The following is a 13,832-nucleotide window of genomic DNA, read 5'->3' on the forward strand; positions in this document are numbered from 1 at the left end:
CCTAGCTCAACATGCGGCTCCACATGCCCCATGGGCTACGCATAATATATTAGCCACTGCTGATATGAAATGTCTTTATGTTGCGAGCAGTTGGGTGGGGCATAAACCTGAGACTGAGACTGAGCCTGAGCCTGAGCTATATATAGCTTAATGGCGCACACTTGTGGCACACAGCGGGGGCAACATAAAAATGTGTGCAAAAATACAAAAATATATAAATCAATGCAGAAAGCCACAAAGGGCGGCTGACCAGGCGGCCCCGAAAATCTTAAGCAATTCTTTTGAGAGGCGCAGAGCATAGCTAATGACAAATCCCTAAGCCTTAGTTAGCAGTGGCTGATGGGTGGTGGGGTAACCGAAAGTGGTAGCCCATTAAAGTCATAAAAGTCGCGTGGGCTAAATTAGCAAGAAAACTCTTGAGCTCTCGGTCCAGAGCCTGCCTGCAAGCCAGCCAGCTGCTCTAAAGCTTTAGCTGCTACATAATTTTAAATGACTTTCAGAAAAACACACACACACACACACACACAGAGAAAGCGAAAAGAGAGATAGAGAGAGAAGTAAGCGATGAGATTAGAAGCCCAAGCTCAGTGACAACAGGCAGCATTCGTCAAGATGGCGCAACAGTGGGCGAGTGGGCGGCTGGGCGTAGGCACGCCCACTTTGAGTGTGCGCGCTCGTGTATGCCGTAAGCAAGTCAAGGTTAAGCCCCAATATGGGCTCTGCTCAGTGCTCAGCTCACATAAAACGTAGCAAAGATAAAATTTATATATTTTTATCTGCTTTCAGTTTTTTTCGGGGCTGACTTCAAAATGATGCAAGCCAAAATGAAGATAGAAATAGCGACTGCTTGTCATTCGCACATCGTTGGACAGTATATATTGAAATTATACAAAGCGATAGTAGCAAAACTAGAGCCAGCAAATGGGCAACGCGACGTATACTTAATACAAAATCAAATTGTGCTGCTATAAAATTTTATATTAAATTTATGCCACATAAAATAGATTTTATTTATTAATTCAAGACAACACAAGCTTATCAACATAGTTGGCAATAACATTTTATTTAATTTGCCCATAACAATTCAATTTAAAATTTTGTTGCAATAAACAAGTTTAAGCTTTGCAAAGTATTTTTGCCAAACTTAAGGCACAAGCTTGTCTTTGCTACTTGTTTTCCGCACAATCTGCAAGCTAATCTCACACAGATACAAACGCACACACACACACACACACACACTCCGCTTCCGTTCGTTTGTTATCGCTTATTGCTTTGTATGGATTTCTGTAAAGCTTTCAAAGCAAATGCGCATGGAATTTGGCTTGGGGTATGGCCATACACCCAACAGTTGGCGCCATTTTGCTGTTGTTCGCTGTCAAAAATGTCATATACATAGCATACATATATCTTTTTCTTTTTAGTGTCGTCTTCTTTGTGTGTGTTAGCTGCTACATGCAGCTTCAGCTTCAGCTGTCGCTTCATTTGCCTTCAACAACAAGCGGCAGCAAATTTCCAGAAACTGCTGCGTGCCATGCACAGTTTTAAAGATTTAAAATCTAGCATTCAGTTGAGATAAATCGTCTGTAAAAATATGACATCTATATAAAAAGCGCAGGGCAATAAAGTAAAGCCACAGAATTTTTTGTTAGCTGATTTAGTCAGGAACCAACGCTTGTTAATAAAATGTTTGACTAAAGAAATATTTCAGTCAATTAAAATAAAGAACTTCAACAATAAAAAACCTTGATAATAAATGTGCATAGAAAAGCGAAAAAAGTTCTACATTAATTTGACAATTGTATTTTTTTAATAACTGTCACAATTTTTAACTGGCTGAGCTCTCATTCAGCCGCAGCCAGCTTAATCTCAACTGGGCTTCAAAGTTTTATTAAAACGTCAACTAAGCTAAACTTGAGCTGTTTGTGTCAGCTTGCAACAATTTAAAAACACCACAAGATAAAATTGCATAAATCAAAAAAACAAACAACGACAGCTGAGCTTTGAGCAACAGTCATACCTCAACTAATGAAGTTAAATTATTCAAGCTAAATCGCTCATTATTCATAACAAATTTGCCATATTCATTTATTTAATTTTGGATTTTGTTTATGTGTTGATTCGAATGTTTAGTTGATGCTTTAATGACAACGTCATTGTGTATTCTATAAATAATGTTGTCCATACCAAAATCCGACAGCTATTTGGGATTTTATTTTACCCAATTCTTAATTGAAATGTTTGCTAGTCCTTAACCAAGGCATCACTGTATCTCTGTTCACACTCTTGTTTTTAGTCTCATATATTTTAGCCATATCTATGTGTGTATTTTGGCAAGCTACGTGTTTGTCATATTTAAATATGCGCTGTGGTTAAATGTGAAACCTTCGAGTCCCATCCAAGGTCCAGCAATATGAAGTGCGGTATTATCATTCGGATATATAAGTCATATACACACTCTCGCATATGTAAATTGTGTGTTGACTGGCATTAAAAGGCAACCTTGAAAATGCCAGACACGTACGTCGCTTATTCTTATGCTTCTACCTATGCCGTCGCAAAGGGGGGAGCCCAAAATAAATGCGTATCATAATAATGAATGCTGAGTTGAGATATGAGAGAGAGAGAGAGAGAGAGAGAGCTCTGTGCGCTGTGTTTAAATGTAAAAAAGCTGCAGCCAAATATTTTTTGCGGTTTCTCTGTAGCCCCTAAAAATGAAAATTGCTCTTAATTTAACGTTTGACCGATTTTGCGAGTGCCTTTCGTTTTGTTTATTTAGGCCACACTGACGGTTAGTTTGAGTTTGAGTAAATTCTTGGAAATGTTTTTATGTGCCAGATACTCTGCCAAAGGATTGCACTGAAAATACGCAAATGACTGCAAGATAAATAAAAGAAAATACAAATGCTATAAAATTCAAGATTATTTGAGCAACTGCTGCAATTTGTGGCTGAAGCTCAGAGACACATGTAATATAATTTATCTAAAGAGATACAAAATATATTTATTTCTTTTTAGCAGTGATTTCAAATAAGAATAAAGTTTTATGTAGAAGAATAAGAAAACTTTTGTAATTGTTAAATTTTTAGTTGCATTTCAAGTTTATAAATTCGTGAAATTCATTTATTTTTTGAAGTTCCACTTGCTTTGAATAACTTTCGTTGAATTCTATAACATTAAATTATGTTATTTAATCAACAGCATATAATAAAGCTACTTTATATGAACTACATAATTTTTATTTTAAAGGTTATGCCTGATGTACAACTGCTAACTTAATGTAAGTTTCAGCTATAGCTCGATTGTCTTCACTACACTTTCAACTTTTGATTAAAATGCTTTAAGTATATTGGGCTAGGCATTTGCTTTGAACTGTATCTCAACCTTTTGACTTTATGCGCTGCCATTGACATAAAAATTGAAGATTGAATGCTGCTCTTCTTGTAGCTCGTAGCTCACCCGAGTGCGTTCTTTAGTGCGTAGCTAATCAAGGCGACTGATTTTCATGGCAGGCAGGCAGTCAAGCGTTTAAATAAGCCACAGTTTCATTTATTTTTAGCTACTTTAAACTGTTTGCTGAACTTTTTTTGTTGTTCTCAACAAAGGCCTTCAGAGCTACTTTAGGCTCACCTTCAACAGCAGCAGCAGCAGCTGCCAAGCAGCCAAGTCAGCCGTTGCCAACTATCAGCGTTGAGCGGAAATCGCTGATGCAAAAAGTATAAACGAGAGTAAGGAAAATTCATTCTGCAGCTGCCAAAAGGTTGTGTTCGTGACCTTTGGCTTTGGCCGTCGCTTTTCATACTTGTCGCCGCGTTTTGCGCTTGAGATTTTTCCACACACACACATACGCACAGTCACACATACTTATGGACATGGGCATGTGGCAGTTAGACACTTGTTTTAGTACGTGTCAGAGCTTAGGCACTCGCTGGGGCACGCACATTCTTCCCATTCACACACACACACACACACACAAACGCACACATGCTTATTTATTTTTATATACTCACATATACATTGCACAATGTACATATAAAGCAGCTGTAGTTGTTGCTTGGAGCCATGGCACATAAATTGCCAGTTGCGTGTACGCAACGTTGCCACGCGCTCAAAAGTATGCTGAGCTTTTCAAAAGTTCGAATGCGGCACAAATTTTGGGCTTTAACTTTAAGTATTTCAATTCCAAATATTTATGCACATTTTTGCTTATTAAATGAGTAATATTTATTATTTAGGAAGTAAAATAAAATAAAGCGTGAGGAATTTCGAAAGTGATAATCAAGCAATTTAATGCCTAGTCAAATATAATCAAGAATATTATTTTAAGCTGCTCGTCAGCTATTTTCGGCTTATCAATTTTGACTTTCGCCAGCCAACTCGTGAGTGTCAAACTAATTAATTTATATTTTTTCACGCTTGAACATTATAATTCTTTTTAAATGAAAGCACAAATTGTATTAATTAGCAAGCATTTTTAAAGAATTAATTATGCCAAATTTTTTGTTATAAAAATTATCAAGTCAAGGCTGTAAGGTCAAGCTATTAAGCTTATTTCAAAATTAAACAGAATTTCAGACACAATGTCAGTGAATAATTGCACTAATTAAAAAGTTTGCATTAAAGAAACATAATTCAAGTTCCAAATTCTCTATCTAATCTGCCAATTGAATTTATAAAAATAAATTTACTTATATATAGTTATTTAATTTATTTAGCTTTTTACAAGCGACAATTGAATTACAAAAGCTGTTTGGCTGCAAAGTCATTGGGTCTGCGGTTTTTAGTTGTCAGTCAATGTCGATCGATCGATTCAATCAACAAGTTAATAATGAAACTATTTGAATATTTACAGTTGGCAGTTGGTTGCACAAAATAAATTATGAACAGAAAGTTATTTTCAGTCAGTCCACACGCCTTCGCACTGTGTCCTTGGCAAGCTGGTTAACCTTTTCAAATAACTTTTGCACACACACAAACACACGAACACGAAATGAGTTTGCCTTTAAATAATTGCGTATACGTTGCGTTGGCCAAAAAGCTGTCCTTGCTGCTGCACCCAAGTAAAACAAGCAAAAGGGAAATCCTTTATATGGTTTTTGTTTGTTATGTCATTGAAAATTGTTGCAGCAACATCCTTGACAACAACAAAGAAAAAACTTTTATTTTGCCATTACTGGCAGCAGCCTCAACAAAGCAAACCACAAAAGCAAATTCTTGCCAAGCTGCTGCACATCCAACTCCAACTAATTGTCAACTATCTCTCTGGCTAAGCAAAGCAAAACAGTTATTTTAAAATTAAATTACTTGCTTTGCATTTAACTTAAAGGAGTTGTGCACACGTAGACGTACTTGTTGCTACACGCGTAGTCATGATAACGCAGCGTGGAGCCGTAGATGGCCACGCAATCTTCGGTGCCGTCAAGCTGGGGTTGTCCAACTTCCCAGTTGTTGAATGGCATTGGCTTGGATGTACGCTCGATGATAAAGCTGCCAACTCGTTCAACATCATTGAGACTAGTCCATAGCGCCTGAACATAATCATCTGTCCGCAGTCCCAGGCGATTTAAATAGCTCTTTAGATAATCGGCCTCTATCACATTGTCGAACACCAACATATTGGCATTCAAGGCGTGGCATCTACGTAGCGCATCTTGCCAGGATGCCTAAATTATTGATACAACTCGCTGTTGGCATAATAACAAATACACTACTGACCTTCTCCAGGGACACCAAATAGCACTTGTCGCCCAAGGCAGCGAAGCCCTGAGCGCATCGAATCGTTTTCTCTTCAGTTGCAGCAAAGGAAAGCACAAGGCACAAGAACCAACTGTAGCTTAGTTGACGATCCATTGTCTAGATTTAATGCTGCTAGTCGCTGCTTTTTATACGCTCGAATTGCGCATTTATTTGTATTCTAATACAGGGTGTCCCATTATCTTTTGGCAAAACAAGCGACATAGCTGAGATCAGATGCATCAATTTCTGTTCATATGCGAAACATTCTGTTTTAGGTTCTTAATTTATTTTTTCCTGCATTTAGTTTGTGCGTTTTAACAAAAGATAGCCCTGTATATTCTAATTTATAAAAAAAAAACAAAGGGAGTAAAAGTAAAATTGAATCAGTACGTGTATTTGCTAATTGATAAGCAAGCAAATGATACGCACAATGACTTGACCTACTTGACCAAAGAAACCAAGTTGCGGATAATGTTGACCCAAAAGCTGCGTAAGCAAAATATAAAATATATGTTAATGAAATAAATGAATTATGCTAAAAGTATTAGCAACAATAACAGCTGTCTCAGTAATAAATATTTACAGCAGCTGCGCTTGTAGTTAATTAAAATTGTTGCTAGCAATGCAATCAAAATTTAATTAATAAAAGTTTGCTAGTGAGTGCTGCTGTTTCCTCTAGCGACAAACTTTGTGCCAATCAATCCGACAAAGCAGTTTAAATCTCTCATTGTCGATCCAATCCAAAAAAAATTTCCAATTTCCCTCGCTTGTCCTATCAATAGCACTCAAATTTTTTGCGCTCTCTTTGCTGTTGGTTAGCGAACAACAACAGCGCATTTGTCTTTCGATTTCAGTGCGTACAAAAAGCAACAATAGACAACAACAACAACAAATGCAGCAACATGGGCGGCAGCAGCAGCTGCAGCAACAATGCAAAAATCCATCAACAAAAAAAGAAGCAAAAAGTGCAATGACGACAATGGGCGCTGGCAGCAGCAGCCTGGACATGGCCAACACACACAGTGGGCTTTAACTGAATTGTTGGCAGAGTTCTTTTTTTGGGTTGGCTTGGGCTCTGCGCACATGTCCTTGGCACGCTTCAATAGCTTCATTCGCTGAGTTAAGCCTCAAAAGCATTTTGCAGCAACTAACGCTTGTTGCTCAGCCCTCGCCCTCGCCCCACACTCAACTCGAAGCTGAAGCTGCTGCTGCGCCACAGGTTGACTCTAATGACGTCAATGGCAGCGGCTCTTGTCAAACGCAAGCCGCAGAGCGTGGCCAAAGGGTTTGGGGCAGCAACACATGTACCTACATGAGAATCTAAAGCAACGCAGGCGTCGTTTGGCGTGTGGCAGCAGCAGCGGCGGCGGCGGCAACAACATGCAACAGGCCGCCAACGCCACTTTTGCCACATAAATGCAGCCAAGCTGAAACTTTTCAACAACGAAAAAACTTCTTTTGACGTCCTAGCTGCTGCTAAAACGCACAAAACTTTTAAATACTGAAATTCTCGGTATATTTTCATGCCAAAGTGTCAGCTGCAGTCCTTTCTTTTCGCTCTGACGTTGAAAAGTGTCCGTGCGTCTTCAGTTTGCTGCTGCTGCTGCTCAAGTGCACAATTATTTCTATTTACAATGCTTATGCTAAAAAGGAGCTAAAAAATATTTCCAGAATTTGTTCTATGCACATGTGCCGCAGAAATTTCTTGGAACACACTTTGATTTTATTACCTGCAATATTAAGTTACGTTAGCGAAGCGTTGAGTTCGCCTGAAAATTTTCTTTTTATACACATTTAGCTTACCTAACTAGTACTACTATTTTAATTATTTTATAAAATTTAAACATTTCTAAATACATAAAGAATTAGCAAACATAATTCTTAATAAAGTGCATTATATATTTACATTTAAATCTTTGTTTTTTATTATAAATTCAGTCATGTGTTAAATGAAATCATTACTGAAGCCATAAAAGCAAGAAATAAAACTTTTTATAGACTTGCTGTGAGCCATAAAAATTCCTTAATTAGTTGTCTAAACTTTTTCATATATTTTAGTGCTTTTCAAATTGCTGCCAATTATATTTATTTAAAGCTTAAATGAAAAGCATTTATTGACATTTGTTGCATAATTTAGCACGACTGACGCTTTCAGTAAATTGTTTGCTAATTAATTGGCTACAATTTCCATTTGTTTGTCATAATAGGCTTATTGTAAGCTATGAATGCTTTGTGGCTTTGTCTGCCTTTTGACACACGTAACTCTTTGACGCGGTAAAACGCAGATTCTCATTAGAGCGAATGCTCGGCATATTAAATGCTTTGGTCAAAGTGAGCATCTTTTCATTTTCGAGCGCAGGGAATTGAATGCGCAAATGAAATGCGTCGCAGATTTTTCAACGCCCACGCCGTCGCTGCATTTCCGCAGTAAATGAGTTTGCTTGTTTACAGGCCACGCCCACAGCCGTCGCATTGCCGCTGTGCCTGAAGTGTAAAGCAAAATAAGTGCGCAAAAACATTTTTGCGTCATTTGTTTGAATTTTATTTTTAGACGCCTACATCTTTGCCTGCAAAATATTCATTGCCTACTTTCTGGCAGCGACGCATAAAATATAAAATAAAATACAACGTCGACAGCATCAAAAGTCCTTCGTCCATTAGTGGCGCGCGTAATTGTCCTTGAACTTCACACAGACAAGGCAACCGACTGTCCAAATGCCAAATATATAGTAAGTACTTAAATAGAAAAATTATACTACTGGCACGCAGGCCTTGAAAAAATAGAATACATATTGCAAAGCTATAAAATGCTCAAACAGCTGCCAGCAGCAAGTCGCAAGTCAGACCAAGGATTTAGTGTGTGTGCCAATAGACAAGCTTAGTCTGCGTAAATGCTGCGACTGCAGTTGACATGGCAAATTGAGTGGAGCGAAATGCCCCAAGTATGTGGCATGTGGCATGTGGCAGCTTGAATTACCTAGCCCGCCATCCCATCAAATTGAGCGAACTGCCAAAAGTGTAAACTTTGGCAATTGCGCAGATTGCCATTTCAGTTGGCTCATATATCAGCGAAGCTGAAAAAAAAAACGAGACTGCATGAGTTATTGGCAATTGGGGCAATTAAATTAGCAAGAATTTATTGCCAATCAATATTTGCATGCAAGCGAAACTAAAACTGAATTAAAATACAAAATGAACGGACTAACGTTATAAATGATTTAATTGACAGTAATGTTTACTTTATTTTGCGCAAACAAAACAAAAGTATTTTTAATTATTCACTTTGTAAAGTTATTTTTGCAACCCAAAATATTTTGTGTATGCTCTGCATAATTTATAAATATGCAAAATATTTCTGCGCAGACATTTGACCAACTCTTTGGGCTTACCACTCACAACTCTTATCCCTTTTTTGAATGTTGCAGCAATTTTGATGTCTGCTGTTCATAATTTTTCGACAGCAGCAACAGCCCTGCAATATGGTAACGGGTAGGAACTTTACTGGTTACCAGGCGACAGTTTTGCTTACTTAACTTTGCTTGTTGCCCATGCTAAACATTAGTGAAATAAGAATCAAATTCGCTAGTGAAATCCGCGCTTGCTTGCTTTAGTTTTATATTTTAATTGCAGCTTGGAATTAATTCTAGACTACATTAATGTAAACAGAGCAACTAAGGCATTTAGCCTGCAAATTAAATGCCTAAAATGAATTTACTTTGCCTTACTTAAGTCATAATTCTGCAATAAAATAATACAAAGCCAGATGAAAATGTTTGCTTTGCCTAAAATTTTTACTGCAACATTTCGCTCATTTCTTTGATTTAAATTTTATTAGAAATAAATAAATTTTATTAGGAAATAGATCAAAATGTTTGATTTGCTTAACATTTTCACTGCAACATTTCGCTCTTTTCTATATTTATTTGATTTAAATTTTATTAAAAATACTTTCATTTATAAATGTTTCTTCTTTTCAGTTCTAAATTTTTAGCCTAATTATTTTTCAATACTTGTTTGCAATAATTTTCATCTACAATCGACTGTGCATAGTTATTCTATTCTTGCTGAATTCACTACCCGCTTTTCATTCATAAATTCAATTCAGTGATCCAATCGTACTGCTGGGCAGCTGTGTACTTAGCCTAAGTGCTTGCTTGCTTGCTTTCGAAATGAGAAAAAGGCTGTATTAGTTTCTAAACTTTTGCTTAGCTTGTTACAGCGCATGCTGGCGGTCGACTCTTTGCTTTTGTTGCTTATTTATAACTTATCCATAACTTGGGCTACAACTTGGCGCCCAATTTTGTGTTGTCTGCGTCAGTTTTTGTTTTTTTTTTCCTCAGCACGTGCCTCGGATTAGTCAAGCCGGCGGCGTCAGCATTATTCAGTTACACGGGCTGGCTTCATCATTAGTGCACGTTTTGCTTTAAAGCGAGTCGGCTCAGACAGAAAGTAGCTTAACCACAGGCTCCGACCAGCAGCTTTGACTATCAAATGTGCTTTCGTTTGCAGCAGCTTCTGGTCTGTAGTCCTTGCATGCGCATAGCACACACATCCGCTTTGATTGCTTCAACATCAGTTATACTTTATCCAATTTGAGCTTACCTTGCGCCCCTGCACAACTCACGCTGACTTGGCCGCTTGTGATTTCCAGTTTGCCTAGTTTCCCATTTTTACAAACTTTGATATTTTAGACTCTATTTATTTAGAGTCTCATGAAAACAGCTGAAGGAGTTACAGCTGTTTGAAGCTTTAAATTAATAGCAGACACAAGTCTGCAGTTTTGGTTGCTATAAATTTGTCAAACCAATATGTTTATTTAGTATTTCACAAGTTTATTAAACCTCTTAATCGCTTAAGTTGGATTTTTTTAAGCTGAGCTATAGCTTCGCAAACTGAAACTGATAAGAATAAGCGCTGCAGCTTTCATAATCCACATAGTCGTCAAGCACAAGCGTCCGCTGCTCCACTAGTACTTGACCTGAGAATGACGGGAACCAAAAATGTTTAAAATGCGATCTAGTCCTGGTGAGCTATGGCCTTTTTTCTCTGGCGGATCTCTTATGATTTGCAGCCCTTTGAAGTAATCAACAGATTTTTTAGAGCGCCTGGTTGTTGTATTCGCTAATTGTTCATTTTAAAAGTATGCAACACTTTTTAGTGTATTTTGCATCAATTGCTGCTGAAACTTGAACTTATAGTCCTTAACTCTTCAGGATGTAGATCACAGTGGACAGTAAGCTAGAAAATAAAATAAAATTAATTAAAAGGTAAAAGTAAAATAAAAAACTAAAGGCGTATAACTAGATATTAGCAACTTAATTGATAAAATAAGAATTAATAACTAGAGTGTCATGATTTTAAAAATGGCACAACAGTGCGTAGAAAAAAAGCTGCTTCCAACTCTAATTTTTGTGCTTTGCCTTTTGTTTGAATGGGCCACATGCGAAACAATAGGATCGAAGAAAATTTAACTACACAATTGCTGAACAAAATAAAAAAAAAAAATGGGATAGTTCACTTTCGAAAATGCAAGGCGCAGGCGTAGTAACTTCAACCACAGAGGCTACAGAAACAGCGACTGCAGGCAAAGCTGATTAAAGAAGCTAAAATAGAGCATATGAGAATTGAAATATTCGCTTGCTATATCGTAGCCACTTTAACATTAAAAGCTATTTAATTTAGTATACGCTCTATACTCAGCTCACGAGTCGGGGTGGCTGCTTTTATTGTTTTTATAATTTAATTGAATGTAAGTATATAGGAAATTGCCTCACCCCCAACCTGTTGTATGGGCATGGGGGGCTGGCTTTTGAACAAGCTTACAACCTATTTAACACGTGTGCCTGCTCTCATGCTCTCTCTCACTCTCTTCGCTGTCTATCTGTCTCTTGAGTACTGCTCAGTGTGTGCGCTAGTACCATTTGGCAGCAAGAATCCTTGAAGCGTAATTACTATCGATTTGCTGACAACGACTTGGGAACGCCCACACAATTTCTACGCATAGCATAATTGTATTTTTATTTCAACATACATACATTGCATTACATTTGCTTATGTCATCGGCTAAAGTTGCAAATGTCACTTTGTCTCTTACACAAATACAAATGCACTAAGTTGCTGCTTTAAAAAGCAAATTCGGCCACAGAATCCAATTTGGCTGCGAAAGAGCAAGAGAGCAATCATTTGCGTCAGCCAACCGTTTGGACAGCTGACAACAAATTCAATTTGTAAAATGTTGCTGCTGCTGTTGTTGTTGTTGTTGTTGCTGGCAAAGGAAAATGATTGCAGCTGTTGGCAACATCAGCAACAGGCGCATTTTAACTCGACTCAACTTGTTTTCAATTTCGTTAGCGTGCTCATTTCATTTTCATTTGTATACTATTTGGATTAACTAAATAAAATAATAATATTTTGAATATATTTGCTGTACTTAGACACTTTTGTAATTAAACAAATTATTACAAATTCAGTCATAATTTTGTTAGTATATAAATTTATAAAATATTATTTGAAACATATTCGTTGTACGTATATTCCTTGCTTATAGCTAATACAAACCGTTACTTTGACAAGTTCAAAATGTGCTTAGTTGCTTTATTTTAAAATATTTTGTGCATCTTGTTTGCTTTTTCACTTTGAACAAGAATATATTTTATTTTATTGCTTGCGCTAGTTTTCATAAATAACCAAACTGTATTTTATATTTAACATGTGTGCCTCAAAATTTATCTCCTGCTATATATGGTTATATATTTATTTAGTTATATATTTGCTATTGTCGCTGGCTCGCACTTTTACAATCAACAGACAAATTGACCTTGTAACAAATATGCACGAATTGCAAACGCCGGCAACAAACAGCAGCAACTACAAAAGCAACAGCAAAATTGCTGCTCAAAATTTCACACAGATAACACATTTAGTGCATTAGTGTGCGCGTGTGTGTATCTATAGTCTGCTGTTAGTATTAATGCTTACATAAAGTAGCGCGTTGAAAATTTGAATAGAACAAAACAAAGTTTTAGTTAAAACGAATTGTGTATGCGCTAAAATAAGATAAAATTAAATATTAAGCAAGCGCGACACATAGCTGTGGTAGCTTTAAATAATAAAAAACATATTTTATAACTTAAATAGCGTCTAAGCTGCCAACTTTTGTAGCGCAGCACAGACAATTGTTATGGCTTTTATATATAGTTAAAGCTAAGTATATATAATGCTTGCATGTCAGCTCTAGCATGAGTTGTTGTTGATTGAAATCTATGACAGTTTTAGCACTGCAATTGCTTTCTTCGTCGAGTGAATGTAGTTCAAGGTGTCATTGTCGAAAGTTTAGGCTTTGAGCTTTGCTTTCAACTTGTTGCACTGCAATTAAAACTAGTTGCCGCTGGCTTCAGTTAAGCTCAAACTAAATGGTACTTGGCTTAAAACCAATCAAGTCAAATGTCAATTGGCAAGTCATTGTCTAATGGATATTATGATGGCACAGCCGGCTTACGGCACACGTATGAGTAATTCAGTTCAATTAATTACGTATACGCAGCGCTTGAACTCAAATTGGGCTTCAGCAACAAAACACTAAGCAAGTTTCTAATAACAACAACAACAAATTGCAAAGCAGTAGCAAATAAAGACGCTTTAAGCTTTTTGCTTAATCTTTGGCTTGAGTCATATCAATGTACGTTGTATTGCCTGCTTGACAAATTGCTCAAGCTCTAAAAGACTTTTACAATTGCAACTTCCAGCAGCTGTCCAAGTGCAGTTTGCAGTAAAGCAATTGAAGCAGCTCGGTAAAAAAAAAAAAGAATTTTACTTGAAGAAATAAAAAGTTACAATAGCAGTTATAAATATGCTCACTATGCAAATTAAAAAGTTTTCTTTAGCTTTTGCTTGTGTTTAATCAGCAGCCGATTGATTAAGCTTATCAATATATAGTAGATTATATAAGCCTAGGGTAAGCCTATTGATTGGCTGAAAATTTCATAAAAAAATGAAAAGCTAAAAATAGAAATTCAATTCACAAGCAAACTAAATAAATGAAATAAACGCATAAAAAGCTTTTTGTGGCACTTTCTGCTTGTATTTTAATAATACGCAGC

The 13,832-nt window shown here is 36.8% G+C and overlaps 1 protein-coding gene across 1 annotated transcript; it reads right to left on the reverse strand.

Annotated features, from left to right (window-relative positions):
- Nucleotides 1-5,312: 5,312 nt before the first annotated feature.
- Nucleotides 5,313-5,847, reverse strand: LOC108607465 (C-type lectin 37Db-like). Its single transcript, XM_017998306.1, has 2 exons — nucleotides 5,713-5,847; nucleotides 5,313-5,660 (listed from the first exon to the last, which is right to left on the reverse strand). Exons 1-2 carry the CDS (start codon nucleotides 5,845-5,847, stop codon nucleotides 5,313-5,315), a joined length of 483 nt encoding a protein of 160 aa, XP_017853795.1.
- Between the last annotated feature and the right edge of the window lie 7,985 nt (nucleotides 5,848-13,832).

The sequence above is a fragment of the Drosophila busckii genome, chromosome 2L (genome assembly GCF_011750605.1).
Source record: "Drosophila busckii strain San Diego stock center, stock number 13000-0081.31 chromosome 2L, ASM1175060v1, whole genome shotgun sequence".
Classification (NCBI taxonomy): domain Eukaryota; kingdom Metazoa; phylum Arthropoda; class Insecta; order Diptera; family Drosophilidae; genus Drosophila; species Drosophila busckii.

Excerpts from the sequence above, each read along its gene's own strand:
- LOC108607465 (XM_017998306.1), bottom strand. The coding sequence starts at position 5,847 with ATGGATCGTCAACTAAGCTACAGTTGGTTCTTGTGCCTTGTGCTTTCC. Across the intron at positions 5,661-5,712 it reads ATTTGGTGTCCCTGGAGAAG|GCATCCTGGCAAGATGCGCT; the intron begins GTCAGTAGTGTA and ends TCAATAATTTAG.